This window comes from Colletotrichum karsti, assembly GCF_011947395.1.
Source record: "Colletotrichum karsti strain CkLH20 chromosome Unknown Scaffold73, whole genome shotgun sequence".
Classification (NCBI taxonomy): domain Eukaryota; kingdom Fungi; phylum Ascomycota; class Sordariomycetes; order Glomerellales; family Glomerellaceae; genus Colletotrichum; species Colletotrichum karsti.
In genome coordinates, this window is record NW_024065973.1 from 55,842 (window position 1) to 83,084 (window position 27,243).

At 55.8% G+C, this 27,243-nt stretch overlaps 10 protein-coding genes across 10 annotated transcripts; 5 read left to right on the plus strand and 5 right to left on the minus strand.

The window, feature by feature from the left end:
• Positions 1 to 33: 33 nt before the first annotated feature.
• On the minus strand, positions 34 to 1,582 carry CkaCkLH20_13123 (uncharacterized protein; the record flags this gene model as incomplete). Its single annotated transcript, XM_038895834.1, has 2 exons — positions 34 to 1,061; positions 1,114 to 1,582. The coding sequence occupies 2 exons, from the start codon at positions 1,580 to 1,582 to the stop codon at positions 34 to 36; spliced, it is 1,497 nt and encodes a 498-aa protein (XP_038738867.1).
• Positions 1,583 to 2,425: 843 nt separating this feature from the next.
• On the minus strand, positions 2,426 to 7,017 carry CkaCkLH20_13124 (microtubule associated protein; the record flags this gene model as incomplete). The annotated part of the gene is made up of 2 exons (XM_038895835.1): positions 2,426 to 3,592; positions 3,640 to 7,017. 2 exons carry the CDS (start codon positions 7,015 to 7,017, stop codon positions 2,426 to 2,428), a joined length of 4,545 nt encoding a protein of 1,514 aa, XP_038738868.1.
• Positions 7,018 to 10,749: 3,732 nt separating this feature from the next.
• CkaCkLH20_13125 (GMC oxidoreductase) lies at positions 10,750 to 13,170 on the plus strand (the record flags this gene model as incomplete). The annotated part of the gene is made up of 1 exon (XM_038895836.1): positions 10,750 to 13,170. One exon carries the CDS (start codon positions 10,750 to 10,752, stop codon positions 13,168 to 13,170), a length of 2,421 nt encoding a protein of 806 aa, XP_038738869.1.
• Positions 13,171 to 13,738: 568 nt separating this feature from the next.
• CkaCkLH20_13126 (CFEM domain-containing protein) lies at positions 13,739 to 15,608 on the plus strand (the record flags this gene model as incomplete). Its single annotated transcript, XM_038895837.1, has 5 exons — positions 13,739 to 13,849; positions 13,910 to 14,045; positions 14,096 to 14,308; positions 14,368 to 14,435; positions 14,508 to 15,608. The coding sequence occupies 5 exons, from the start codon at positions 13,739 to 13,741 to the stop codon at positions 15,606 to 15,608; spliced, it is 1,629 nt and encodes a 542-aa protein (XP_038738870.1).
• Positions 15,609 to 16,788: 1,180 nt separating this feature from the next.
• CkaCkLH20_13127 (uncharacterized protein) lies at positions 16,789 to 18,405 on the plus strand (the record flags this gene model as incomplete). The annotated part of the gene is made up of 2 exons (XM_038895838.1): positions 16,789 to 17,658; positions 17,719 to 18,405. 2 exons carry the CDS (start codon positions 16,789 to 16,791, stop codon positions 18,403 to 18,405), a joined length of 1,557 nt encoding a protein of 518 aa, XP_038738871.1.
• Positions 18,406 to 19,412: 1,007 nt separating this feature from the next.
• Positions 19,413 to 20,249, plus strand: CkaCkLH20_13128 (glycosyl hydrolase family 12; the record flags this gene model as incomplete). Its single annotated transcript, XM_038895839.1, has 2 exons — positions 19,413 to 19,782; positions 19,834 to 20,249. The coding sequence occupies 2 exons, from the start codon at positions 19,413 to 19,415 to the stop codon at positions 20,247 to 20,249; spliced, it is 786 nt and encodes a 261-aa protein (XP_038738872.1).
• Positions 20,250 to 20,339: 90 nt separating this feature from the next.
• CkaCkLH20_13129 (uncharacterized protein) lies at positions 20,340 to 21,260 on the minus strand (the record flags this gene model as incomplete). The annotated part of the gene is made up of 1 exon (XM_038895840.1): positions 20,340 to 21,260. One exon carries the CDS (start codon positions 21,258 to 21,260, stop codon positions 20,340 to 20,342), a length of 921 nt encoding a protein of 306 aa, XP_038738873.1.
• A 529-nt stretch (positions 21,261 to 21,789) lies between these two features.
• Positions 21,790 to 24,066, plus strand: CkaCkLH20_13130 (uncharacterized protein; the record flags this gene model as incomplete). Its single annotated transcript, XM_038895841.1, has 1 exon — positions 21,790 to 24,066. One exon carries the CDS (start codon positions 21,790 to 21,792, stop codon positions 24,064 to 24,066), a length of 2,277 nt encoding a protein of 758 aa, XP_038738874.1.
• A 933-nt stretch (positions 24,067 to 24,999) lies between these two features.
• On the minus strand, positions 25,000 to 25,316 carry CkaCkLH20_13131 (uncharacterized protein; the record flags this gene model as incomplete). Its single annotated transcript, XM_038895842.1, has 3 exons — positions 25,000 to 25,030; positions 25,087 to 25,186; positions 25,247 to 25,316. The coding sequence occupies 3 exons, from the start codon at positions 25,314 to 25,316 to the stop codon at positions 25,000 to 25,002; spliced, it is 201 nt and encodes a 66-aa protein (XP_038738875.1).
• A 1,155-nt stretch (positions 25,317 to 26,471) lies between these two features.
• On the minus strand, positions 26,472 to 27,213 carry CkaCkLH20_13132 (uncharacterized protein; the record flags this gene model as incomplete). Its single annotated transcript, XM_038895843.1, has 3 exons — positions 26,472 to 26,569; positions 26,666 to 26,940; positions 27,023 to 27,213. The coding sequence occupies 3 exons, from the start codon at positions 27,211 to 27,213 to the stop codon at positions 26,472 to 26,474; spliced, it is 564 nt and encodes a 187-aa protein (XP_038738876.1).
• Between the last annotated feature and the right edge of the window lie 30 nt (positions 27,214 to 27,243).

Below are 27,243 nucleotides of genomic sequence, written 5' to 3' on the forward strand. Positions count from 1 at the left end.
CAGGACTATAGATACACGGCATCACTTCGTAGATCAGAAACCCAAATACCGATTCGCTCTTTCGATCAGAGCCCTCTCGCCCTCTCCCTCACCCGCCACCTGCAGTCTTGCCAAACCCATAGCCCTCCTTGCCTCGGGAGCAACAATAGCATCCTCCCCAGGTCGCCCGACGTGTGCGCTCTCCCCCTTGCCACCGGGGAAGTCTGGTCCAGGCAGTCCCTCCAAGAAGGCCTCCCGCTGCCTCTTGAGATACTCGACATTCTGATCCGTAAGCGGGCAAACGGGAATGTACAGCACGCTCGAATCCCCCTTGCCTTCGTGCACCAGGTCGACCGCATGAATCGAATCCGCGTGCCAGACCACGAAATCCCCAGGTTTGATCTTGGGCATGTGCACCATCGACGTGCCCAGCTCCAGGTGAGGGTGCAGCTTCTCTGTCAACTCCTGGCAATGCCCCGGCGTGGCGCCGTGCAGTTCCGAAATCATCCTCTCGCCGCCGGTAAACACCCAGTTGTCCTCTCTCAAGAACACCTCTCCGTCCACATCCTCCCTGAGCGGGTGGAAAAATGGCCTCAGGAGCAGGTACGCCGTGGTGTGCTGCACGAGCGGGTTGACCAGCAGCGTCCCCTCCCGCGGGCCGCTCGCGCTCATGCTCAGCCACCCCTGGAACATGCGGAACATGCTGCACGCGCCGGCGCCGTTGTAAAGGTCCTGGACGGCGTGCACACGCGCGCTGACGTCCCAGGGGTCGTACGACTCCCACTCCCCGCGGAACACGGCGTCGTAGGTGCCCGTCTTGCCGTAGCCGTCGCGCTCCCACCGCTCGAGTGAGCCTCCGTCGATGTGCGGGCCGAGTGCGAAGGTCGCGTCGCCGGGCTGTCGGATCCGCAGGCGGTCCGCGTACGAGAGGGGCTGGAGGGAGATTTCCGCCGACGGGGACTTGTTCCAGAGGTCACGCATGAGGGCCCTTTGCACCTTGAGCAGGTTCGGGTGGCCGCGGGCTTTGAGCTGAGGGTGGGACCAGTAGAGCTCGTAGACTTGTGGGTTGTCGGCGGGAAAGGCTGCGGACGTCAGTGGTTTTTGTTGATGACAAGAACGAAGAGATATACACACCTTTTGTGGACGGGTTTTTTCGCACGTATGCCTCGACCTCTTCCTTGTATCCCCTGGCCTCTTTTTCGTCAATAACGCCCCGGACGACAGCCGCGCCGCGCTTTTTGATCTCGCCCTTTAACCTGTTAATGTCGCCGTCGAGATCGTCGAACTCGATGCTGGGGATGATGGCGGGACCCTTGGCGGCGATCAATCCGTTCTCTTCTCTTAACGACCGCAGCAGCCTGCCCCAGGACTTGACCACGGCGTCCTCGCGCCCGGCCACGAGATGTTGTTTCAGGAGGCGGAAACGGTCTGGCAGAGGCTCTCTTGTCTCGCCGGACAGCGAGACGAAGACGGACGAGATGTCGCCCTCTTTCTTTGGGGCGTGTGCAGCTGATGCGCCCATCATGACGCCGCGTCGTTGAGGGACGCGAAGAGGGACGGGGGCAGCGCGGGCGGTACGAGATAAGGTAAGGAGACGAGACATTGCGAATTGTCTCTCGGTTGACCGAGAAGCTTGGCTTACGCTACAGTGGGGGATGTTCAAAGACGGAGCTGAGATGGTCTGTAAGTTGTGTTGGCCAAAGATCGTGTGCTCGGAATAGCGAGAAGAGGCTCCCAGAAATAGACAATATAAAGGGACGAACAAAGTGACTTCTCCCGACGAAAAACGATGATCAGTTCTCGCCGTCAACAGAGAAGCTGTCGTCCTTTCTTATAAAGGCTGAGCACCACCCTTCGTGTCGTCGGTGATTTCCTAAAAGGGAAGTCCGAAGACCTCTCGCGCGGACGAGAACGCGGGGCCCCGCCGGGGACCCGGCGCAGCGGCCGCAGATGACATGCAGACACCAACAATTAACCTTGCGAATTGGAACTGACTGCGAGCGAGCTGGCAGTGCGAAGGATGTCGCCGCTAATTCGTGGGGCATCCATCTATGCCTCCGCGGATCTAGACCGAGGGTTGGTTGCCGAATCAGAGCGTCGAGGGTGGTAAGACGTCAGCCGCGGAGGGAAGTCCGATCGTGATTTGGCCTGCAGAGTCGGAGTTGCCAAAGACATCAATCCTTAATTTTCACCACCAACTGGGTTGCATAGATGACGTGCAGATCATTCCGTGCCGTGTGAAGACACCAGCAAACCCGAGTTTCGTATTAAGTATCCCAAAAGGCGGCCGCTCTCCGCAAACTCCCCCAGATTCCCCGCCAAGACCGTCCTTCGCTGTCGTTACAGATGCACAAAAAAGGAACAGGTCGTCTACTCCGGCCCTACTTGCGGGTCTAGCAATACGATGAAATGGTACAAAAAAAATCCGGCCGTCTCCATTTCTCCTTCACTCCATGGCCCCGTTGGCCCTGCGTATGCGCGCCACTTCGCTCTGCAGTGCGCGGTTCTCCGTCTCTAACCCACCCAGTCTCTGCCTGGCGGCGGAGCGGTCTTGAGACCGCCCTTCACGTTCCGCCTTGAGCTTGTTTTCAAGATCACGCAGCTTGAAAATCCATCGGTTGTCGGTCGGATCTCGCTCCGCCAAAGCTGCTTCGAACGGGTTGTGATTAGCAGACCCCGGCGTCGTCATGGTATGGCTCGAAACACTGCGCGTCATCGTTGATGTTCGCTCGCCCTTACGTGGCTTCCTCTCACGGTCGCGAGGACCGGTCGGAATAGACGGAGACGGACTGCCGCTGATTGGCTCCGGGGCGACAGCGTTGGGGTCGTTGGAGGCCGAGTAAGCGGCCCTGCTTCTAACGTCTTGTGCGGTCCGGAGTGTCGCGTTCTCCACCTTGAGTTGACGGTACGCATCCTCCAGACGTGACATTCGAGCCTGATCATAAGCCCCAAGAGTGCCAGAAGCCATGCTGTTGCGGACAATCGTCTCGAGCCGCTCCAGCTTCTTCGTCCGAGTTTCCAGGTTCGTCTCGAGGCTTTGGTATTCGCGCCACAGGTCTCTCTCTACACCCTTGATGCGAGAGGAGAACCCGCCGATCATGGTCTCGATAGTCTTCACTGCCGCTAGCAGGTTTTTGCTGAACCCTGGAAGCATGGTGGCGACCGCCTCGAGCGAAGGCAAGGCACGACCATTGATCAGACTGTTGTCGTGAGCCCAATCGGTTCCACAGAGAGCCGAGAGTCTTGTCCAAAGCACAAGCAGCAGGTTGTTGCGCTCCGTCAACTGGTCCTTGAAGTGCGCCTCAAGGTGTGCAATCTTCTTCTTGTCTTGAGTGCGCGAAGACTCGAGCTCGGAAATACGCAGGTCCTGCGTGCTGACGGTCCTTGTAACGTGCTGATGCGTCTTTTGGAATGTCTCAAACGAGTTCTTCGTGGTGCGGTGTGCCTGGATCTCCTTCTCAAGCTCAACTGCGAGCTTGCGCGACTCCAAGCCATGTGACTCGAGCAGGGCGTCTCGTTGCTTGATAATGCGGTCCTTCTCGACCAAGGAGGCTTTTGTCGTGTCCAGTTCGCGGACGGTGTTCTCGAGCTCTCGTTGAAGCTTGGCAATCGACTGGATCTGTCAGCGCGTGAAATCCCTGTGGTGGAAATTCCGCTCACCTTGAGGAGACTGGAGCGTGTCCCATTAAGATCGCCCAGCGCCTCCCTGAGATTGTTCTCGAGCTCCATGAGCCGTTCCTTCCACTCAGTGGCCTCGACTTCGCGGGAGGTAAGACTCTTACGCAGCCTCCGTGCCTCGTCTTTGGCGGCCGACATCTCCCGGTTAAGGTCGTTGACGAACTGTTGCACCTCCTCCTTCTCTTTGTTGGCCACGATCTCGCGCTGGCGACGCTCCGTTGCAAGTCGCTGCTCGAGTTCTTTGATACGTTCGCGCTCATCACGAAGGCTCTGCTCGGTGTTGGCGATCGCCGCCTCAAGATCTCCGATGCGGATCTTGTCGCCCTCCTGCTCTTCACGGAGGAACGCGATCTCGCCTTGACTGGATTCTTGCTGCACGCTGAGCCGCTGCGCTTTATCGTTCGACTCAAGCAGCTTGGCCTCAAGTTCCTCCGATTCCTTGTTAGCGTCCGAGAGTTCTTGCTCCAGCTGCTGTATTCTGCGAATCTTGGCCGCTTGGTCGTCCTCCAGTCGCACCAGTGCTTCGCTCATCTTTCGCATCTCCTCCTGCAACGCATCGAAATTCTCGGTCCTGTCGTTCAGCTCAAGCTTGAGCCTGTCTATTTCGGCCGCGTGTTGATCGGCCTCGCCCTCGAGCGCGTCAATCTCCTCCTGGGCCTCTTTCCGCAGTGAGTCGAACTCGGTTTCCATGTCGGCCTGCTCCCTGAGTGCCTCGTCCCGCTCGGCCTGTAGCGCTACAAGATCATTCATAGCATTGTCGAGGTCTTCTTGGAGGGCACCAGCAAGCTCTTCGGCTTCTCGCTTCCCGTCGATCGCAGTCTCAAAGTCGGCCATGCACCCCTCGAGTTCGCGCTGCAGTTCCTGGTTTTGCAGTTTGACTTCGTTGATCCTGTCTCGCGTCTCGGCAAGCTTTGTCTCGAGCTCCTCGCGTTCCAGCTCGTCGATCTCAGTCATCTGGGTCCTGCTGGCGCTCACGCGGGACATGGACCGACGGTGAGCTCCGGCTCGGGATGCCGACCGCTCCAAGAGAGAGTCGACAGTCGACGGCGCCGGTCCTCCACGTCGCTGCGCCATCTTGAGATCCTCGATCTCCTGGTACAGACGCTCCTTTTCTCGGTTCCTCGACGTGAGCATCGACGTTTGCGCTCCGACTTCGCGTCGTAACTCGGCGTTCTCGTGTCGTAGCTGCTCACTTTCTCTTCGCAGCTCCTCAACAAGGGTGCTTGCGGCACTGAATCCACCGTTTGTTTCGATATCACCGGAAAGCCCCGAAACCGGGCGACTGGGCGAGGTCTGGCGCTGCTTCTTCGTAATGTTGTAAATGTTGGTTGTGTGATGCATTCCGCCGTGACCACTGCTCATCTCTTGCTTCATGCGAAAAATCTCATCGCGGAGCTTGCGGTTGTCCTCGTCGGACTGCTCTCGACGGGCCGTCTCCTGTTCGAGGAGATCCTTCCAGACGTCGGCCTCCTCCTGGCTACCGAGGTTTCCGCCCGTCCTCTCGCCGAGTGATTTGACGACCTCGGCCAGCTTGCGCTTCTCAGCCTCCTTAGACATGCTGTCATTGCGCAGCCTCTCGAACTCGTTCTCGTACGCCTCCATGCGCTCTCTAAGGTAAATGATCTCCTCCTCGCGGTCCTGGGCGTCCTGATCGAAGGAATCGTTGGAAGAGGTTCCACTTTTCGCAGTTCCGGGTCGTTCTTGGTCGTCCTTCAGTTGCTTTTCCAACTCCTTGACCCTCTTCCGCAGGGCCTTGTTGTCGCGCTGGATGACGGCCAAGCTTGTCTTGAGCTCCACGTTCTCCGAGATCATCTCCTTGACACCCTCTTCAGACAGCTTGTCAAGGCGATCGCTCAGAAACATGACCTTGAGCTTCAAATCAAAATTTTCTTTGGAGAGACGCTCGATTGTGCTGCTTTGCTCCTTCAGGGTCAAGTTCTTACCAGACCGTGTAGATGCGCCAAGCGGTGCTTCTGAGGGTTTCCGAGGCGTGACAAAGCCGCTCTTAGACCTGTATTCCTTGGCCAGCGACTCGGGTACCTGCACGTTCCTGACATGGCGGGCGATGACGGTATCGGTGGGGGCGGTGAGGTTTTCCTTGGACGGCTTCGGGGTCGCCAGGAGGTCTTCGTTTCTGTTGGTGCGGCGTGGGGTGAAGCCGGTCTCGACCTCTTCAAGCGTCTCCAGCTGGCTTGGCAGCGACTCGGGATCGTCCAGGCCTGAAGCCATGCTGCCGATGCTCACCGACCGCGACAAGATGCTGCTGAGGCTGCGGGGCAAGCTCGTGGTCGTGGCAGCACCGCCAGACTGAAGGGCGAAGTCGGCGCCAAGATTGGCGGTGCCGTCACTTTCGAGATCGTCGTGGGAGTCGGGGTTCGTGACGAAGGAGGACACAGAAGACCTCTGGCTCGTGGCACGGCTGCGCAGATACTTAGGCCGGCTGCCGTAGCGCAAGGCGAGTCCTGGAGTGTTGCCTGCGTCCACCGGACCGCCGTGTAGGCTCCCATCGGACCTCTTGCTGCGGAGGGTTGTGGAAACTGACTCAGCGGCAGACTCTGCGCGGGAGTGTGTCGGTTCCTCGTCCGTCTCGTCGGCGAGCGGCTCTTGCGAGTGCTTGTCTGTGCGGTTGCTCGCGCTGGAGAGAGTCCGAGAAATAGTTCTTGCGGCGGCGGCGGCGGCGGGGGAAGAGGACATTTGCTCGAGAGATGATGTGGTATTGGAGAGATTCACAGACGCGGAGTCTTGCGGCTTCAGCTCGGAGAATCCATCGACTGTTGAGTTATCGCCAGGGGGGCCGGGACTGGGACTCGCGGGGGGCTGCGTCCGAGTGGTAGACTTCGCAGAGGCCGCACCGTCGAACAGGTAGGTATCGTCGGCGCCTTCGTGAGTTATGGTTGGTATGGGAGAAAGGCGGGAGACGAAGCTCGACTCGACATCCTGCAGGTGAGCTCGAACAGCGGATTCGGCAATGGAGTCGCCATGGCGCGAGTCGTCGTAGGAAGGGCCTTGGACGAAGCTACTGTCGAGGGCGGCGTTGGTTTGGGGACGCGGGGGAGGAAGCATGGAGTCGTGTTGAGGTCGCGAGTTCGTTTCGATTATGGGGTTGGGCGAGGATCTGCGGTCGGGAAGGGTCTCATAGTTGTCGAAACGAGTCTTGGTGGGCGTGAGTTGCGATTCGTCCGGCGTGGGTGTGGTACTGTTATTCTGTCGTTGATCTGAATGTTCTGACCCTTGCCCTTGGCTTGGTGTGAAGTCGTCGACGGTCAAGCTGTCGTCGTCGTCGTGGTCGATACGGCGGGCTGTGGTTGGGCGGGAGTCTTCGTCAAGGCGGCTCCTGGACCGGCTCGCCTCATGGTCCATGATGGCTTGTGGCTGGGTGGATCGGACGATGCATTCGGCTGGTGGGAGGGCCCAATCCTTTGTCTGTAGCTGACAGTACTGTGTAGTCGTGAGTGTTGTCGTCAAAGGGGGGTATAGTAAGGTCGGGTCGGGTGATGATGTTTTGTCCGAGGTTTCGTATAGGGGTATTATCGATTAATAGGCCGAATTGCAGAAATGCTGGAGAAGGAGGTTGTCGGCCGCGGCGACGTAGCTATCTTGGGAGATGTCAGAATTTGCAAAGAAAACGCCGGCGGTAGCGGTGACACTGGCGTCCAGCCCGATGCAGATTGACTGACGGGACACAAGTGCACGTACGTACCTTGATCATTCGGGCGTTCCTTCTGTTGTTGTTTTTGTCGTTCGTCGCCCGCGCTGCAGTCTCCAATTTTTAATCGGAAGGGACGTGTCTTCTTCCTGAGCTGATCGAACCGGCCAGATAGCTTCCCCAAGCTGCGCGACAATTGCAACACGATTGGAATGAAGCGCTCGGTCCCTCTGAGATGTTCATATGTCGTGCCTTCTTTTTTTTTTTCCGCCTTGCCCTTCAAGCTTGAAGCATCACATTACATCTGGCCCCTGTCTTGTTCACGGTCGAGATTCTGTGACATGCGCACTAGTCCGTATTAGGACATGGAACAGTGGGGTCGATTGACGAAAGCGGTTCAATTGAGTCCTGCGACGCCCCATCCACAGACGGCGGCGTGGTGGGGGCGAGTGCGGCCGGAAAAACATGTCGGAGACCTGGACTGGCGGGCGGGACCTGGACCTAGTGGGCCCCGTACCGATTCCGGCTCCATCCGACATCACGTGACTGAATTCAGTGTCTCGGCTTTACTCCGGTTCCACCCGTGCGTCCCCGTCCCGGGCATGCCTTGGCTCAAGTCACTTTGTGGCTGATGCCTACACAGAAGAAATTTCAAGGCATCTCATCCATCACAGCTTCCAAACAGCCAAATACCTATCTATTCGCTCGCGGGCACTCATTCAGAGCAGCGCTTAGGTGACGTCTGATCTGTTGAATTCCAGCGTCTCCTTCAGCAGTAGCCAACATACACCATCTTTCAACTGCTGAAGCGTCCTCTCATACGACCTTGGCCCGCGAACCGCAAGTGAGGAGTACGATTGTATTAGGCGTTATGCTTTCATTCATTCCAAGTATATCATGAAATAAATAGTTCTATCGAGTGCTAGAGAAATCATTGCCGCATTGTCTTGAATGGCAGAAATCAAACGTATGTTAGGTTTCACTCTTCCAACAATTCAGTTTGTTTCCAAGTACATCTTGTCCCTTGGCATGCTGTGGACCGAACCTACTTGGAATCTGTGACAGGCCATTTCTCGGAACAAGTCAGAGGTGATAGCAGCAGTGAGATTGGTTTGAACGAATGAGATCCAGAAATCACTCAATCGGGTCGAGGAGTGAGCCTGGGGGTGGGATACCTCTCGAAGACGCGCTCTGTGTAGTGTGTTCGCCTTCTGTTACCCGATTGAGGATTTCAGGTCATGGTCGTGCGGCTGAAGGAGATGAATGGGGGGCCGATTCCCCGCTGATTACTTCAGTCTGTGGGGTGAAGATCTGCCACGCGCGCCAAGTCAGAACAATAAATCGCCGCGTCTTCACGGCCAATGGCGGGAGATTGAATTCATTTGTGAAAAAAGCGATTGGTGCTGTGGTTGATTGATCATTGTGAATGAGATGACGGACCCCAGATCGCCAGACACTGAATTGATGCTGGAAATGGAACGCAAACTTGAAGACAGGTACGCCAACGCCGCGTCGCTAACCGACGTGACATGTTCAGGGCCCGCAAGTGAGGGCGCGTGACGGAGCAATAAGTAATGGTCTTAAGTCCCATCGATCAACACTGTCCACTGTCTGCGCGCGGCTTGAGCCTAATAGTCGAGTGCAACGCCGAGTCCGAACGAGCGGTATGTGTGTTGCAGTCGCTTGCAAACTCTGTAGCTATCATCAATTGACGTCCGTCGACACTGCGACACTGCTAAATCCATGAGAATACGCATTTGCTTGACATCGTCGTGACGGCACGCCGACTGGAGATGACAACTTACTCTTATTGGCTTTAGCCCTGCTTTATCGGTCGCTGGTGCGTGGCTAGTATGTGTCAAAACTCATTCATTCACATCATAGTAAGGTATGCCCTGCGCATGGCCGGAAGTCCGGTACAGCTGTCGAAAAAGGCACGGCTATGAGTGCCGTCAACGAGGCTTCCAGATGATTGCCAGTTGCGTATGGGACTCTTCTGGCTCCGCTGTGAGGGGACAGACTGGAGGGGCAAAGACACTGAGGACGGAGATTAAGGAGGGAAAATGACGGTAGACCCAGCGTGCCTGGTGGCGGATGGATCAAAGGGAAGATTATGGAACTCACTCACCTCCGGGCTCATGGTGTCGCGCCGGCGTCTGCGAGTCCCGCATCAGCTTCGGGTATCCTTCCATTGTATTCTGTCGGGTCCGGTCATCTTACAGATACTGTACCGTTCTCAACCTCTCCATAGGCGCCCACGATACGTGTTGTGTGGGTGCAAGTGTGTGGATAAGTCTTCTTCCCTTGGCCTTGAAGCCTCGGCTTCAGCTCGCACTTCTTTGGCTCATGGCCGCGCACCCCTTTTCCCTTGATGCCATGTTCTATTCGACTGATCTTTGTAACAGGTTCAGCCCGATTGGGTGGCCAGGTCTGTTTTTGGTTTCTCGGACGAACGTTCCCCACGTCGGCCCCGATGACAACCAGTCGTGCTTAGGCGCGGTTATTAACTTCGGACGACCGTTCGTTTCCTGCCGTTTCGCATGTCGAAACAACCCTGCTCGTTTTAATCTATCTGCCATGAGGTGCCCAATCAACGGTAACACCTTTAACATAACCCCCCCTTTGTCATTATGTCCAGGCCATTAATGTCATCAAACACACTGAAAAATTCTTGACCCTCTGGCGACGGCCGCGCCGCCATGCGGCTGGCTGACCGGCAAAACCATGCCATCCCAAGGGGAAAGAGTCCTTTGCCGGGCGTCTATCCAAAGTCTGTCGCATCGTGACCGCTTCTCGCTGGCGGCACTGCGTACCAATACCGGGCCCAATGTCGGCACTGGTTTCCTAGCTCGGCCGGGCCCTTTTTTCGCCTTGCCCCGGGGTCCCCTCCGACCGGACGTCACCCGACGGACCCTCAATCCTCATCTATCTGACTCGCCTTACTATTATTCACTCCCCTATTCGTGCAATGCTCGAATTGCGTCCGCCTTCATCGCCCCATGGTGCGCCACTGCCCACGATGCCGGATCCCGACTACGCCAACGTCCTTGGCTGGATCCTCATGGATCTCGGCGTGTTGGCCCCTCGATGGGGTCAAGGCCAGGGACGCCGTTGCAAGCTCGCAGGCGTGCGTCCCGATCTGGGCCTTTGACGGTCATGGCTTTCAGGGGGGATCCATCGCGAAGAAGGATAGATATAATACACTCTTCAGATCCTGATCTTGTCAGGTCGTCCGCTCCTCTCGTTCTCTCTCCATCGTTGCCACAAACTTCGTTTCTGTTCCTCTTGCGCTGGTTGCTCTTGTCTTTCTTCTGCCCTCTGCGACGGGTGTACTCTCTCTTCCACACCATCGTGTGCCATTCATTTCTATACCTCGCCTTCCGACGACAACAACTTAACCACATCTCACACTCTTTCGAGCAACAACGACCCCACTATCCTTCATCATGTTCAAGTCCCTCCTTACCACGGGGCTCCTGGCCGCCGCGGCCACTGCCCAACAGACGACGGCCTACACCGACTCTGCTACCGAGATCAAGTTCCAACGCTACACCGAGACGAGTGGCTTCTCTTTCGGTGTTGCCCTCCCCTCCACCGTCGGCAAGGACTTCATCGGTCAGATCTCCGCCCCCATCACCGCCGGCTGGGCTTCCGTCTCCCTCGGCGGTCCCATGACGAACAAGCTTCTTGTCGTTGCCTGGCCCAACGGAGACTCTGTCCAGACATCACTGCGCAAGGCCTCCGGCTACTCCAACCCCGATGTTGTCGACGACTCTAGCATTACCCTGAAGCCCATCAACGACGGCATTTCCATCAACGCGACCGCCTTCACTTACACCTTCTTGTGCGAGGGCTGCATCACCGGTGACACCACGTCCTTCACCGGCACTGCTGACACCACCACCTTCGGCTGGGCTTACAGCACCACCGCCCTCTCCGACACCACCAGCGCTTCCGTCGCTCTCAACTACCACGGCGCCGGCTTCGGTCTGTTCGGTGCCAACCTCGCCGATGCCAAGTCAGCCGACTACGACACCTGGGCCGCCAAGGCCTCCGACGCCGTCACCACTCCCACCATTGGCAACGGCACCACTCCGGCCGTCCCCGCGAACGTCACGACTACCATCTCCAACTCCACCTATGATTACATTGTTGCTGGTGGTGGTGCCGCCGGTCTCATCGTTGCCCAGCGTCTTGCCGAGTCTGGCTCCAGCGTTCTTCTCCTCGAACGTGGCGGCGCTTCTCTGGCGTCCACCGGAGGCAAGGCCAATGTCGACTGGAACAGCACCGTTACCCAATACGATGTCCCTGCCATGGGCTACTACCTCTCGACTGCCAAGGAGACCAGCGAGTACTGCACTGACACCGCCAGCATGGCTGGCTGCATTCTCGGTGGCTCGACAATGGTCAACGCCATGATGTGGGTTAAGCCTCCTGCTCACGACTTTGACGACAAGTGGCCTACCGGCTGGAAGTGGAGCGATGTCGAGGAGTCTGCCAACAAGCTGTACGAGCGCACCCCCGGCACCATTCTGCCCAGCAAGGACGGTAAGCGTTACGACCAGGGCGCCTACGATGTCATGTCCCAGTGGCTCGCCAGCAACGGCTTCTCCGAGGTTGATGCCCTCGCTGAGCCCGACAAGAAGGACGCCGTCTTCAGCCACCCCCCCTGGTTGATTGAGGACGGTCTTCGCGGCGGCCCCGTTCGTGACTACCTCCCCTTGGCTCAGGCTCTTCCCAACTTCAAGCTGCAGCTCAACGCCAAGGTCATCCGCGCTGTCCGCAACGGCACTCAGGTTTCCGGTGTTGAGATTGAGACCGGTAAGAACCAGCGTCAAATCATCAACCTCAAGGCTGGCGGTGCCGCGATCCTCTCTGCCGGTGCCCTCTCCACCCCTCGCATCCTCTACAACAGCGGTATCGGTCCCAAGGAGCAGATCCAGACTGTCAAGAGCGGCTCTACCCAGGTCACTCTTCCTGCCGAGGCCCAGTGGATTGATCTCCCTGTCGGCGAGAACCTCAAGGACCACCCCATCTACACCGTCACCCTCAAGACCAAGTCCAACCTCAACTCTCTGGCCAGCACCGCCTTCACCTCGCCCGACCAGACCGATGTTGACTTGTTCGCCAAGGGTTCTGGTCTTCTCTCCCAGGCCGGCCAGCGCTTGAACTTCTGGACCAGCGTCCAGGGCTCTGACAACCAGAAGCGCTACGTTCAGGGCACCGTCAACTCTCCCAGCAACGACACCGTCAAGATCAAGGTCTACCTCACCCACGGTCTGACCTCGTCCGGTACCCTCGGCATCTCTGCCGATGGCTCCACCAAGATCACCACTGAGCCCTACCTGACCACCGACGGCGACAAGGAGGCCATCACCTCCTTCATGAGCCAGCTCATCTCGTACGCCTCCAAGTCCAACAGCACTCTGACCATCTCTGGCAACGCCACCGCTGAGAGCCTCATTGCCGAGCACACCACTGGCAGCCACTACGTCGGCACTGCCATCATGGGTGCCGAGAACGACGGAAAGAGCGTCGTTGACACCAACACCAAGGTCTGGGGTACCGACAACTTGTACGTCGTCGACGCCTCCATCCACCCGGACCTCCCCACCGGCAACACCCAGGCTATTGTCATGGTTGCCGCCGAGCACGCCGCTAAGCAGATCCTCGGCGGTGGCAACGCCGGTTCCGGGTCCGGTTCCGGCTCTGGCTCTTCCTCCGATAACTCCGGCTCCGGCTCAGCTTCCGGCTCGGGCTCGGGCTCGGGTACCGGTGGCTCTGGAAAGGCCGGATGCAAGCGTTCCACCAAGCGCGCCAGCAAGCTTCAGCGCCTCCAGCGCTTCCGCCGTTCCCACCACGCCTGAACAACACCAACCACCTTCATGTTACTATAGCTTCGTCATTTGACTCATTTCGTCTGTAAATAAAATGCCGGGTCAATCCCGCAGTGCGTGTACAAATCCAAAAAGTTACCATAAACTATCTGTCTTCCAATAGTCTGCCCCTAGCGGTGGCACTGAGATGCTTTAGCCTTCTCGGTCTCGCCAATGCACTTGCACTTTGACTTTTGACTGCGGGCCCACTGTGGTATGAGCAGGGCAGCCGCTCAGATGATCCCAGGATAAGCCATGTGCCGAAACGTCTCATGAGGGCGCGAGCACGGCCATCAGTCAGAGCACTCGAAGGAAGCTTTGAGTACAAATAAACGTCAATTAAGGTTCAGTTTGTCTGCCCAGGGACCGACAGCTTTGAAGTGGTTTTCAACCGAAGTTGCGAGTCATTTCCTGTTCCCCCTCTCCCGTATTCGTGCCGTCAAAAGCAACAAGGCGCGTGAACATGTGCTCTTTCAACCTTGCGAACTTGCCGCAAGCCCATCCCACGCGCTTCTCGCGCAGGACTGACCAAAGGCCATCTCGTTGATGTGAGGTCAACATGGGGCCTATCCAGATCCTGCCGACGCTGACCACGCTCGCGACCCTGGTATGGGTATGTCGCGGGGAGGTCGATCTATCGCAGCGAGACACCAACCTCCCGGAATGCGCAGTATGTCCGATCCTGCTTCTTCGTTGACACCGAGTGTCGCTGATGGGCCCATGATCCTAGGCGTCCTGCTGGCGGATGGCGATCCCGTCAATGTGTGGATCGTGGGAGAACGCACAATGCATCTGTCAAGATACCAACTTCGACCTGGCTGTGACCCAGTGCATGACCAAGTCGTGTCCTAGGTTGTCGACATTTGGTATGTTATCTGCAGGCTAAGGACTGTGTTTCTTGCTTATGATTCGATAGCAACTTTACGAGAATGGGATACGATGTGCGACAAGCCCCGTGGTGACCGCAAAGGAGTTTGGCCATTTCTCCCGGTTCATTTGTTCGCCATGATATGTGTCTTGGCTCGTCTTTACTCCAAGTCATGGGTCATACGCCGATTCGGGACGGATGACTGGGTCATTACCATCACCTACATCCTATACATAGGTTGGTTCTCGATTGGACACCATAGTAAGTAGATCGCAAACCAGAGGAAACAGGATATGTGTGTGTTTTTAACGCAAACAAAGTATTCCAGAAGGCCTTTGGAACGGACATCTGGTGGACCGATGCGGACACGCTGACGTGGGCACTTAAGGTAACTAGCCAGTTGATCCTAAAGAAATGAGGACGACCTCCCGTCAAAGTAATTTACTAACCTGGCAACCAGCTATTTTATATCGACGCGCCGATTTACTTGCTTATTCTCGGACTGACCAAGATCTCCATCTTATGCTTCTACCTTCGGCTTTTCCCATATCAACGCTTCTGCCGACTTTGCTACGTGGTCTTGGCTATCGTTACAACGAGCACGAGCTTGTGGGTGGTACTCGCCATCATCCAGTGCAGGCCCATATCATACAATTGGGAGGGTTGGAAAGGCGACTTCCCGGGACCGGTACACTGCGTGAACTTGAATGTACTATCTTGGACCACTAGTGCATTCAGCATAGCGCTCGACACTATCATTCTGATCATGCCAATGCCACTCATAATCAGGGTCAAGTCAACGCCCCGGCGCAAGTTTGCAATCATCTCCATGTTCAGCCTGGGCATAATCATCGTTATTGCTAGCTGTTTGCGTCTCCGGTTCAACATCCTATACGGGGACTCAGTCAACATCACCTGGGACTACGTCGACCTCATGATTTGGACCGGGGTGGAGGTCGCAACCAGCATCACAGTGACCAGCTTGCCGTCCATTCGCTTGATGCTGCATCGACTTTTCCCCGGGTTCTTTGCTCGGATCTTTGCGTTTGGCGGGCACGTCGAGGAAGATCGCGAGCAGTACCTGGAGATTAGAGAGACACAGCATCGCGACATCGAGCAAACAGGTGCGAAAGGTGTCATTCGTCGCTTGAGGATAGCCCACAAAAAGCATGAGCCACCACTTACTGTCGGAGGCGGAACTCCTCAAGCCAGAGAGAGACGAGCGAGTGCTGCTGCCGGGGCTACAGGTAGTCCAGGGCGGCCTGCGCGGACGGAAGCAAGCCGTGTCCTAGCTAGTATCATGGGGAGCATTGCGAGTTCTTTCAGGGACTCGACGTCGACTGCGAGGGACTCCGTTGACGACTCGATTACGGTCACAACGGAAATCACTATCACTACGCAAGAGGAGCGTTTGGAAAATGGAGATGCTGAGAGTTCTGCCACCCAGCAGTCCCGAGAGCTGATAGTCGGCGACGAACGATCGAGCTTGGGGATTGGAGACTGGAGCGACAAGAAATGGGATTGGAATTTCAGTGGCAGGCATAATGAGGACTTCGGATAGTCCGTAGGTTGTATGTTACTATATGATGACTGGAGCTCGCTCAAGGAACAACGTGAGCTTGGCGGTTGATGATTTGATGATATCAACTCATATCAACTCTCAGTGCACTCTTCCGTCGGACAGGTTGGCCGCATTCCTCAGTCTATAGGTGATATCGGCTGGTCAGATGCATGAACACTTCGGTATTCAACGGCCCCATTATTAAAAAGATGGAAGGACGGCACGGATCGGATATGCCCCACTTTAAAGTCGGACCGGATCCGCCGCAACCGTCACATCCGGCATCAACAAACACAAGTTTGTGGTTAGCTTTGAGCGAAATCTTATCGCGGCCCCCTTAGGAGAGAATGTATCACTCGAACAAGTCCGTATCCTATACCGTCGACGCTGATAAGGAGCCAGCCCACGAGAGCACCGCAGAATGCCATTTTGTTGCTGTGAAGCGCTACAATGTTTTCCAAGTCACAGCACACCACCTCGCATCTGCCCCGGATGAAGTGAATAAGTCGCCGAGATGAAGAGATGCGACACTCAGCCTCTCCAGACTTTCGGCCCGAGCATCGGCTTTCTCATGAGCTGTTTTTCAACAGCTACTGGAGTAACATCCACCCAGCACTGCTCCCACATCCCGTATTCGGGAAACCTCCGACCTTTTCCGCACCGACAAGCCGGGGATTTTACGGCAGTCGGTTCTCCGAGCTCACATTTTCCATCCACCGACTGCCGTTGTTCATGAGCCTCGGACGGTGGTGGATATTCCACGGCGCACGATGTGGAGGCTAATTAACATTGGCTCAACCGATGTGACGGCACCTCTGCGCCGATCCTCCACAGCACGGCAGTTTACGGCAATTGATGATCGCTGTTTATCAATCGCATCTTATCAGATGCCGGGATGCGGGAACGGGCTACACCGTTCGTTTAGTGGACGGGATGGTGGTTCCTTGGAATGGTGCTGGATCGCATTCAGAGACCCCGTCAAAAGACCAGGGACCCGGCTTCGATGATGAAAATTTTGGATGGACTTCAGTTCAGTCAGCCGATGTCGGGAAACACGACGATGGCTGGACAGATGTGATAAAGTACAAAAACTTCGCCGTAGCTCATGCTGCCATCTCGCTTCCCTTCCTGCGCCAGGCCTTTCTCTCATTCCCTCACGCCACATAAGCCCTTGCTCACCATGGCTCGCCTCACATCTTTCGTCACCGCGGCTGCTTTGCTCGGCTTCGGCCGCGTGGTTTCGGGTCAAAACAGCACCACAGACCCGTGGCCCTGGCAGACGTACCGCTCCGAGCCTGCCCTTCAGCCCCCTTCGCTCAAGATCACTCAGACCGGCGAGATCGCCGAAGGTCACTTGTTCTTTGACCAGTCCGGCTCTGGCGGTCACAACTACTCCGTCTTCATCATGGACAACGGCAACGAGCTCATTTGGGAGGGCACGTACGGTGACATCTCTGCGTACCGTGCCCAGGTTCTGGACGGCGAGCCGGTCATTACGTACTTCACGGGCATCACCTTCCCCGAACCCTACGGATTTGGGTATGGAGCAGTCTTCATTTTCGACCAGACGTACACCAACATCATCAACGTCACCTTGCCTCAAAACAAGGACGGCTTGAACCTGCAAACATTCTCAGGCTGGGATTCTTCCGGTTTGGCAGAGGGAAGCTGGATCGATATGCATGAGAACCTGATCACCCCCGAGGGCACGATGTTCATCCCAGCTGTCAATGTCACCCAGACCGACCTGACGTCTGTTGGTGGTCCAGCCGACGGGTGGATCGTCGACTCCCTTTTCTTCGAAGTTGATGTGAAGACCAGTGACATCCTCTTCCAGTGGAGCCACCTTGATCACTTGGACGAGATTCCCTTGGTCGATTCCGCAGCCGTGTACCCCTTGGGTGACATGGGTAACCAGTCGTACCCGTGGGGACCTTTCCACATCAACTCCGTTGAGAGGTTTGCGGATGGTGGCTTCCTGGTGTCTTCTCGGCACTACTGCTCCATCTTCAAGATCGCCAAGAACGGCTCTGTCGAATGGACCCTGAACGTGAGTTGCACCGTTGATAACATATAGGCGATGATGAATCCCTTACTGATATTCCTTCAGGGCCGTACCGGCGGCGACTTTACCCTCAAGAACGGTCTCTCATTCTGCTACCAACACGACGCCCGAATTCACGCCGAGGGCAACGGCACGGCTCTCATCTCGCTCTTCAACAACGATAACAGTGCGGTCGAGTCAGGCATTAACCAGACGTCTGGTATCTTCCTGAATGTGAACACAGCCACTTGGGAGGCCACCATGACCAAGGAACTCATCGACGAGAACGACACCATCTTCGCCGTCTCCCAGGGCAATGTTCAGGTGCTCAACGACGGCACCGGTCACGTCGTCATGGGATACGGCAGCACCCCCAAGATCAAGGAGTTCAACGCCGACGGCGAATGCGTCTTCACCGCCCAATTCGGCGAGGACAAGCTCGTGCAGAGCTACCGCAACTACAGACTCCCTTGGGTTGGTAAGCCGTACTACGCCCCCAAGGCGTTCGCGTGCAGCAGCGGCAACCAGACCGAGGTCTACATGAGCTGGAACGGTGCTACGGAGAACAAGAAATGGACTGTCTTTGGCGGTGACGCGAAGGACGCTTTGATCGAGAAGGTGACTGTTGACAAGTCTGGATTTGAGACCAAGGCCACTTTCAACGGTGCTGCTCAGTACGTGAGGGTTGAAACCGCTGGCGAGGGCATTGAGACGGGTGTCAGTGACGTGATTGCCGTCGACACCCAGTGCTAGGTCGTCTAGCCCACTATATCATTATCATTATATGTATATTTTAATTTTCTAGTCAGAGGAATCGAATGTCAACTCGGACCAAGAGGCAATTCGACAACATGCATTACATCAAAACGCATTGAAACCACAGTGAACTCCAGGACTGGACAGTCTTGATCTCGCAGTATCAAGATGAAAAGCCGAGCGAACAAGGCAGAGAGACAAGCTATTGTTTGCATTGGGACGTCCTGGACACCAAAGTAGGCTGTCAGCAACAGTATCGGGGTCATGGGGCCTCCCGGGCGGAGACTTTTCGGGTGGCGGCTCACATTATTTCCGGAACGTATAGAATGGCTGTTCTTAAAGTAGACCATGGTATCCAAATGAAATGAGTAGATGTGTCGATGATAGGTCGTGCATGGCTTCCGGGATATTCCAACTGCCAAGGTCGGGATTTGGGATCAGTAATGCGAGAGCAAACGACCGCGCACCTAGATGCGTATCCTTGTGCACGCAATGCGCCTCTACAAGCCAGGGAATTATGCACGATAAGTCTAGACCTCACCAACGCTGGCATCGTCATCCGATCATCAATCAAACTGCCGAGCACTAGGAGCCGTAGTCTCGGAAAGAAATTGCATCGCGGGAACGGGATGGTCAGATTGCAAGGGTAATTAGCATCTTTCAATATGAAGCCAATCCGGGAATTCGCTGCAAGATGATTGATTCATCCGGGGATAACGGAGTGGAAGCCTCTTCTCGCCAACACCAGGATTGTGGGATCGGCGCCGGGTTTCAAGTTAACGAGCAAATCTGGCACATCGTTTACAACGCGTACCTGGCCTGCTTATTAAATGACCCTGCTTCTCCACGAAATCCCATTAGAATGGCTCGGCGTAGGGGGCGAAGACTGGTTAAAAAGGAGACGTGCCGCGGATGTTGGTTCGTAGATGCGATGAACCACGGCGATTTTGACGCCATTGTCACTCATTTGCTGAATTCACAGTCTTTACAGTAGCTTCTCCAAAATGCACATCAGCAGGTTCGTGGCGTCGGCCGTCATGGCCTCGACCGTAACCGCTGAGACCAAGTTCTGCGGCGCGCCCAACGATTACGAAGTCCTCATGGGCACTCCGTGGATTGTCTACTCGATGAACTACAACTACAAGTCGATCAGCGGATCATGCTGCACGGCGTACTCGGGCACGTCGGGCGAGGGTGATGCGCAGCGCATTCAGTGGAGCAGCATTTGGGAGATCGACCCGAATGTTAACAAGGACGTCGTCAAGGGATACTCCTTCATCGGCCTGACGCAAAACCTCGAGACCCGTCTGAGTGACATCAAGAGCATCCCAAGCACGTACGACTGGACCGTCTCCAACACCTCTGCCTATAAGGGTGAGTTAATCAAAAGCCATGCCGCTTCTCAAGTAAATGCTCACGACACAGGCAACGTTGTGTACGACTTCATGACCTCCGACACCAAAGGCGACAGCACGTCGAGCTCCGCGCAAGAACTCATGTTGTGGCTTCGATACGAGGGCGGCCAAGTGCCGATCGGGTGGGCCGAAGGGCCGACGGCGACTATTGATGGCCTCTTTGGCAAGGACGGATGGAAACTCTACCAGGGCAAAAACACGGACACGGGCATCACGGTTTCGTCGCTTTTGGTGCCGGAGAACAACCAGTTCGGAGACCTAGAGAACGGTTCCTTTGAGGGAGACATCAAGGACTGGCTGTCTGCGTTGGCGAAGCAGGGTGTGTTCTCGGAGAGCACATACGTCAATGTCGGAAATGCGGGCATGGAACCTTATTGGGGTACCGTCACGTTCAACAACACCCTCGGCTTGAGGATCAACCTTTGAAAGGCTGGAGAGTGCATTTACTTCGTGTATTGTCCGTACGTATCCTAAACGTTGTATGTTGTTTGCTCGGAGAGAATCTCTGCAGCAGCCTTAGTCTCGCAATGTGATGACGCCGCTCATGACCTTCGTCGCCTTCCCTCCAAGGTGTAGCGTCCTCAGCAAGCGCGTGCCGTCTGCGGCCTGGCCGATGGTGACATCGGTGTGGATGTTGCTCTTGCGACCCATCTCCACGCCCTGGGTGATTTCGAAAGAGACCGAATCTTCCTTCAAGACGTGCAGGCTTAAATAGCTAGACAACGCGCACGCGGCGCTGCCCGTTGCGGGATCTTCCAGAGTGGGAGTGATCAAGCGGGTCCTGATCTTCTGGACGACGCGACCGTCGATAGTCTCGGTGCCCAGGCGGACGAAGTAGTAAGGCGAGATGAAAGTCTCGCGCCATCCCTCATCCAGAAGCTCGTCTTGTCGAAAATCAATCGGGCCATGCTTCGCCGAGCCCAAAGCCTCAAGCGAGGGCAGCTCAGTCAGGGCGAATGTCATGCCATTGACGATGCTGAAGATCGGCGCGTTCTCCTCGGCGACAGCGATGTCCCCCTTGGCATCGCTGAAGGGGCCCGAGCCGAGATCCTTCAGTCTCTTCTGGTGAAGTCTGACATTGTGCGGGATCGCGGCCCTCACGGAGTCAGCACCGGTCTCCTCGATGGAAATCGGGCCGGCTTTTGCATGGAGTTTGGTGACACCCTTGGGCTTCAAGAAGACGGCGGTGCCGATTGTCGGATGGCCCGCGAAAGGCAACTCCGTCTCCGGGGTGAAAATATCGAAGCGGCGCTCGGCCGACGTGGCGTCGTCGACGTCGTGAATGAAGGTCGTCTCTGAGTAGTTGAACTCCCTCGCGACGGCTTGCTTCTGGTTCTGTGTTAGGGACACAGACGGGGGAATTGTGACAACGGCAAGCGGGTTTCCCTCGAAGGGTGTATCTGTAAAGACGTCGACTGTTGTGTACGGGAGCTCCATGATTGAAGATGATGTTATGAAGTAATTCAAGGCTCGAATGACAGATTTCAACGGGGCCCGGGCCGGTGGTAGCGTTAACAGGGGCCCGATTTGGGGGGGGGGGGGGATTGAGTGCGAGGGAACAGCGGGAATTCCGCAAATTCTCGGGCGGGTTGCTGTTTATTAGTACGTCGCTCACGCCTTTTGCGCCTTTTGAGAGACATTCGAACCCCGCCGTCCGTGACTCACTCGCCTTCAAGCGCCTGGTGAATGAGCTTCTCAACGAAGATTGTTTGCGAATGATGAAGAAGAGGGAATATTCTTGGTTTTGTGATGCCGGATTATCCCCGATAGACATCACGTTAGAGCGTTTGCCTCTGACGGCTTTCAATGCGAGAAACCTGTCGACAACGCCTTTTCAGTCGGTCACTATTCGCGGTCCACGCGTCTCATGGCTCGATCTAGGTGGTTCTAGTTCTCATAAATACCACGTCTGTTTGATGGGTTTTAACTGATTGACTCTATCTCATTTGAAAGAATTGCATCGAAAATGGCGTCTGGAATAAGAAGCGTTTACATCAACCAACGTGCCGGGCTTCTCGGCCCCGTTGCAGACACGTCCCTCGTTCAAGCATTCCACCAACAATTGCCCTCCTTCGAGCGAACCCCTCTCGTGTCTCTCGACGAGCTTGCTGAAGAACTTGACGTCAAAGCAGTCTTCCTCAAGGACGAGAGCAACAGGTTAGGACTTCCAGCATTCAAGATTCTCGGCGCATCCTGGGGTACATACCGAGCCATCACGGCCGAGCTCGGCTTGCCTGCGAATACGCCCTTGGGCGATGTCGCGCAGGGCGCTCAGAACAACTCCATCTCTCTCTATGCCGCAACTGAGGGTAACCATGGCAGGGCCATCGCGGCCATGGCCAAGATCCTCGGCATCCCCGCGCACATTTACGTCCCCAGCAGCGTGAACGGAGAAGCTGTGACACTCATTGCCTCCGAAGGCGCCAACGTTATCGTCAGCAACTCCCATTATGACGATGCTGTTCTTGAGGCCTGGGAAGCCTCCAAATCTGCCAACGGCGGTCTCTTGATCCAGGACAACGCTTTTGAGGGATACGAGCAGATCCCCGCTTGGATCGTCGAAGGTTACTCAACCCTTGTTGTTGAGGCTGAGCAGCAGGTCGCTGAGAAGGGCCTCAAGCCAAGCTTGATGGTTTCTCCCGTCGGTGTCGGCTCTCTGGCGCACGCTGTCGTGTCTCACTGCAAGTCGGACGGCCGAAACCACGCCGTCCTGACCGTCGAGCCTGATACTGCGCCGTGCCTGTGGAAGAGTCTGAGGGAGGGCAAACCCGTGTCGGTGCCTACTTTGAGAACCATCATGGACGGTCTCAACTGCGGCACAGTCTCTGTCACCGCGTTTGAGGACCTTCAGTCAGGTGTCGACGCCAGCGCGACTGTTTCTGACTTCGAGGCTCAGCAAGGTGTCGACTATCTCAGAACCAAAGGCGTGAAGAGCGGTCCTTGTGGAGGTGCTACCGTCGCTGCACTTAAGCGCCTTGCGAAAGTCAGCCCCCGGCCGCACTTCTTCTCGAAGGATTCCGTTGTTGTACTGCTCAACACCGAGGGCCCGCGGAAATACAAGGCACCTCTCGACGTCTCCATCGATGATGTGGTGAAGTTGACGCAGATCCTCACAACCATCGACTCATCCAACCCCGACCTCTCCAAAGCCTCAGGTGCGGGCGAGGCCGAAATTGCCAACTACATCTCCGCCTGGCTGCAGCACCGCGATATTGAAGCGCACTGGCTCGAGAAAACTAAGCCGGGACGCCCTTCGGTCGTCGGCGTTCTTCGCGGCAAGGGAGAGGGAAAGTCCATCATGCTTAACGGTCATATAGACACCGTCAGCTTGGGTAGCTACTCCCCCACACTTGACCCTCTCAGCGGAGAGCTGAAGGAAGAAGATGGGGGGAAAATCTTCGGTCGCGGGTGCCTCGATATGAAATCTGGCATCGCCGCAGCCATGTCTGTCATGGCGCAGCTCAACTCATCAGAAGCCTCGCCTCTTCGAGGGGATGTCATACTAGCCGCCGTTGCAGACGAAGAGAACTTCTCCTTTGGGACTGAGGAAGTCATTGCGGCTGGATGGAGGGCTGATGCGGCCATTATTCCCGAGCCGACGCTGCAGGAGGTCATCTATGCTCACAAGGGCTTCATCTGGGTTGAGATCGACATCCTCGGCGTCGCCGCACACGGTTCCATGCCGGACAAGGGCGTGGATGCCATTCTACTCGCTGGCGCAGTGCAGACTGCTCTTCTCGAGTATGCCAAGACACTGCCGTCGGACCATCGCTTGGGCAAGGCATCGCTGCACGGCGGACTCATTCAAGGTGGCGAAGAGCCGTCAAGCTATCCGGATAGGTGTAGCCTCACTGTCGAATTCCGCACGATCCCTTCACAGACCAAAGAGAGCATTCTACAGGACGTCGAGGGCATTCTTAAGGAGATCGCCTCCAATACGCCGGAATTCAAGTATGCCCCGCCCAGAGTAACATTTGAGCGGCCTTCGTTTGCACTTGATGAGAACGACGCGTTTCTCAAGACGTTCATTGACAATGTCTCGAGTACGCTGGGTACAACCCCGAAGCCAATTGGGTTGTCGTTCTGGTGCGATGCTGCGCTGCTGTACCAGGTAGGTATCCCGTCTGTGGTTTATGGCCCCAAGGGTGCTGGGCTGCATGGCAAGGAGGAGTGGGTTGGTGTTAAGAGCCTCCGAGAAGTCACTGCCGTGTTGAAGAATACTGTCAAGGAGTTTTGCGCGTAGACGTTTCCTTGGAATTGTACATAGCTGACCCTAAATACGAGGGATGCTGTAGTTTTGCGTGGTGTACTGACTTGATGTGACGCACGATGGAATCTGAATGCCCATACCGTGTTCATCAAGCGCTTGACTTTGGATCTTGAACCAATACAACAAGTACACACAGGCCTCAGTCCATGCCAAAGCCCAGATAGTGACTACAAGTTTAACTTAAGCATGTTAGTCTTAGGATTCTCGACCTTGATATCCCAGACGATATAGACAGTGCTGATGGCGTTAATTAGATCGATAATGTCGACGACGTTAACAATGTTGACGATATTAACGATCTCGACATAACCATTTCCTTATGTTCCTGGTGTTCCTGGTGCCCCTAGTTCCTCCCTCTATGCCCATCAGTCGCTGGACCCCGTTCAATCCTCTACCTCAAAAACGTCAAACCTCAAGAGCCCGTAAAGGGCCTGCTGCTCATTCTCAAAGCGAGATGGCCCTGATCCAGCACCTGCAAGAAATCCCCCGCAGATTCTTAGGTTGCCTCTAAAGCCTATCATCCAAGGCGTCCCTGATTGGGACTTTCAGTCAGGGCCGATGGGTGTCCGGATGCTCTTGATCGTATTAACCACAGAGGAGCGTATGACTTGAGCGTTGACAGATACCATTAGGACTTGAGACTGCAGATAGTGTAGGATGGTAAGTCTACCATGAATGGACAAATTACGGTATGGTGTCAATGGGTGAGCAGGCGTGTGTGATCCTTGATAAATTACTTATTTCTGATGATGCTGTTGCTTTACTCATAAGGTGGGATCCTGTCAGACGCAAGTTCGGATGCTCATCTTGATCATCACTTGGAGGAGCAAGCCGAAAGAAGTCATTGCAATATTATTATGTTTATTAAAATCCACTTCCACTAGATTACGCTAATGCAAAACACGCTCAGTTGGAAATTTTGGGATTGACCTTCTTGCTATACCGTAGATATCAGTAACCATCACTCAGCTTGTACTGACATGGTTGACTTACCCAGTGACCTTCTCATACATGTTACGACCAGCATCGGTGATCTTCTCGTCCGTGCTACGAGGCATGTCATGGCCAGACTTCTTGGTGACAGCGTCGAAGACTATACCAAGTTCAGTTTCCAGGGTCTTGGAGAAATGCATCGGATGTGTTGTGATCTTACCTTTGTCAACGGGGTCCATCTTCTCCTGGCCAGCGGGCTGTGCCTGGTTGTTGCTCTTAAGAGGGTTCATTTTGATTGCTGAATGTAGTGTAATGTTTGTGGATTGAGTAGTGCAATTTTGATCGAGGTGGCTCTATGAGGTCAGGAATCCCTCGTCCTTAAGTACACGTCCCGTCAATCCAAAAGCATACATCATACCTCCCGCCAGTCCGCCCCTCCCCCGCGTCCATCACACCTTTCCCACCATGACCTAATTGCCCGCGCTAGCCTGCACCCGCAAGTTCCCAGTTTCGGAAAAGCCGCGCCGCCAAAGCCAAGCCGGAGCACGGGCGGACATGCTGCACTACGTCATCCGCACCCAGCCGGTTCCCACTGCGAAACCCAGAAACATCCCGTGGGATCGAATCAGAGGAGAAGAAAACAAGGCTTACATCGGGCCCCTGATGCAATGAACCAGTCTGCCCTTTGCCTCCCGTCATGCCCCTCGCCGCCGATATCCAACTGATAAGCTCTCGCCAAGCCTCCGCGTTCTATGAAAAGAAGCCATCAGGTAGGGAGGTATACCAGGGGCCCTCACTCTCGGGTACTCATCCCACATGGCAGTCGGAACAGCCTCCTGTCGCGTTGTGTAGTACCTGACCGGCACTTGGCCCGGCTATACGGCACATGAGGCGCACGGGGAGCCATCCGAAGAGCCCTCCTACGTCAGTCCGTCCGGGGCGCGGCCGTCTCAACATGTGATGGGTGCTGGTATTGGGGTCCAGCCGGGAACGGGCAGTGACGACGGCGTCCATCCGATGTTGCTTAGAATCTGTGACCTACGGCTGATTGAACTCTGAAGGAAGGCTCTTCCAGGGTCGGCCGATGTTGCAGTTACGTACGTGGTCTACCATAAGGTAGCACGTCTGGACCGAGGACGCATGGACTTGCCAGTCACGAGAACCGCGATCAAGGGACGGCGCCGTTTTCATTGAATCCTCTTTCGTCATTCAAGCCCAATTGGTTGTTGATCAACCGGCCATGCTGGCCGCAACTATCAAACCATCCGCATCAAACGCCGGTATATGCAATCGCAACAAAAAAACACGTCGCTCCTCCATATTAAACCATCACACATGTACTTCGTAGACGAAACCCAACCAGACAACCTCGGCAATATAGATGAGAAGGTATGTAGCAAGGAATTTTCACCGGAACGTCGCATATAGACACCACACGGGATCGATCATGACGCAGCGAAGACCTGGTACGCCATGACCATGATCCAAACCAAGAACAGCGCCCCGACGAGCGCGAACGAAAACACGGCTTGCCACGCTTGACCTGCTGGCCGTCAGCAACACGCTCGCACCGCCCGCCAAACCCGCCCAGGGCCAGCAAGGCAAGACAAGAAACCGAGACACGGGAGAGACGACTTACATATACTCCTCTGCTGCAACCACGCGAGCGTGTCGAGGCTCTGTCCCGTGGGACTGCGGTTGAACACGGCCAGGTTGCAGGTGCTCGAGATGGAGCCGTCGGGGCCCCAGAGCTGTATGCTCACTACCACGAGGCCGACGAACCAGAGGATGAAGAGTATGAAGGCGCCGATCATGACGATGGCCGGGAGGAGGCGGCGTTGGAAGACGAGCCAGAGGAGCAGGCCGATGAAGATGATGACGAGACTCGCGACGGTGATGTAGTAGGGGAAGTACCTGGCGTGGGAGTGAGATCATTTAGCACGGTTCGCGACCGAGGCGGGAGTCCTCGAGGAACGAGGCGAGAGGCAGAACGTACCATGGGATCGGCAGAAGCAGCTGTTGTTGCACCTCGATGAAGGACGCGAAGACGCCGATGATCAGGCACGAGGCGACCAGCATGATCAGGATCCAGAGGTTGAGCTGGATGCCTGGCCATTGGTAGCGGTGCACGCGCTCGACGACGCGGCGGTCGTAGTATGAGCTGCTCGTTACGGTGGAGGCGACCATCTTGAAGAGTCAAGGGTGCGTAGGTATTGA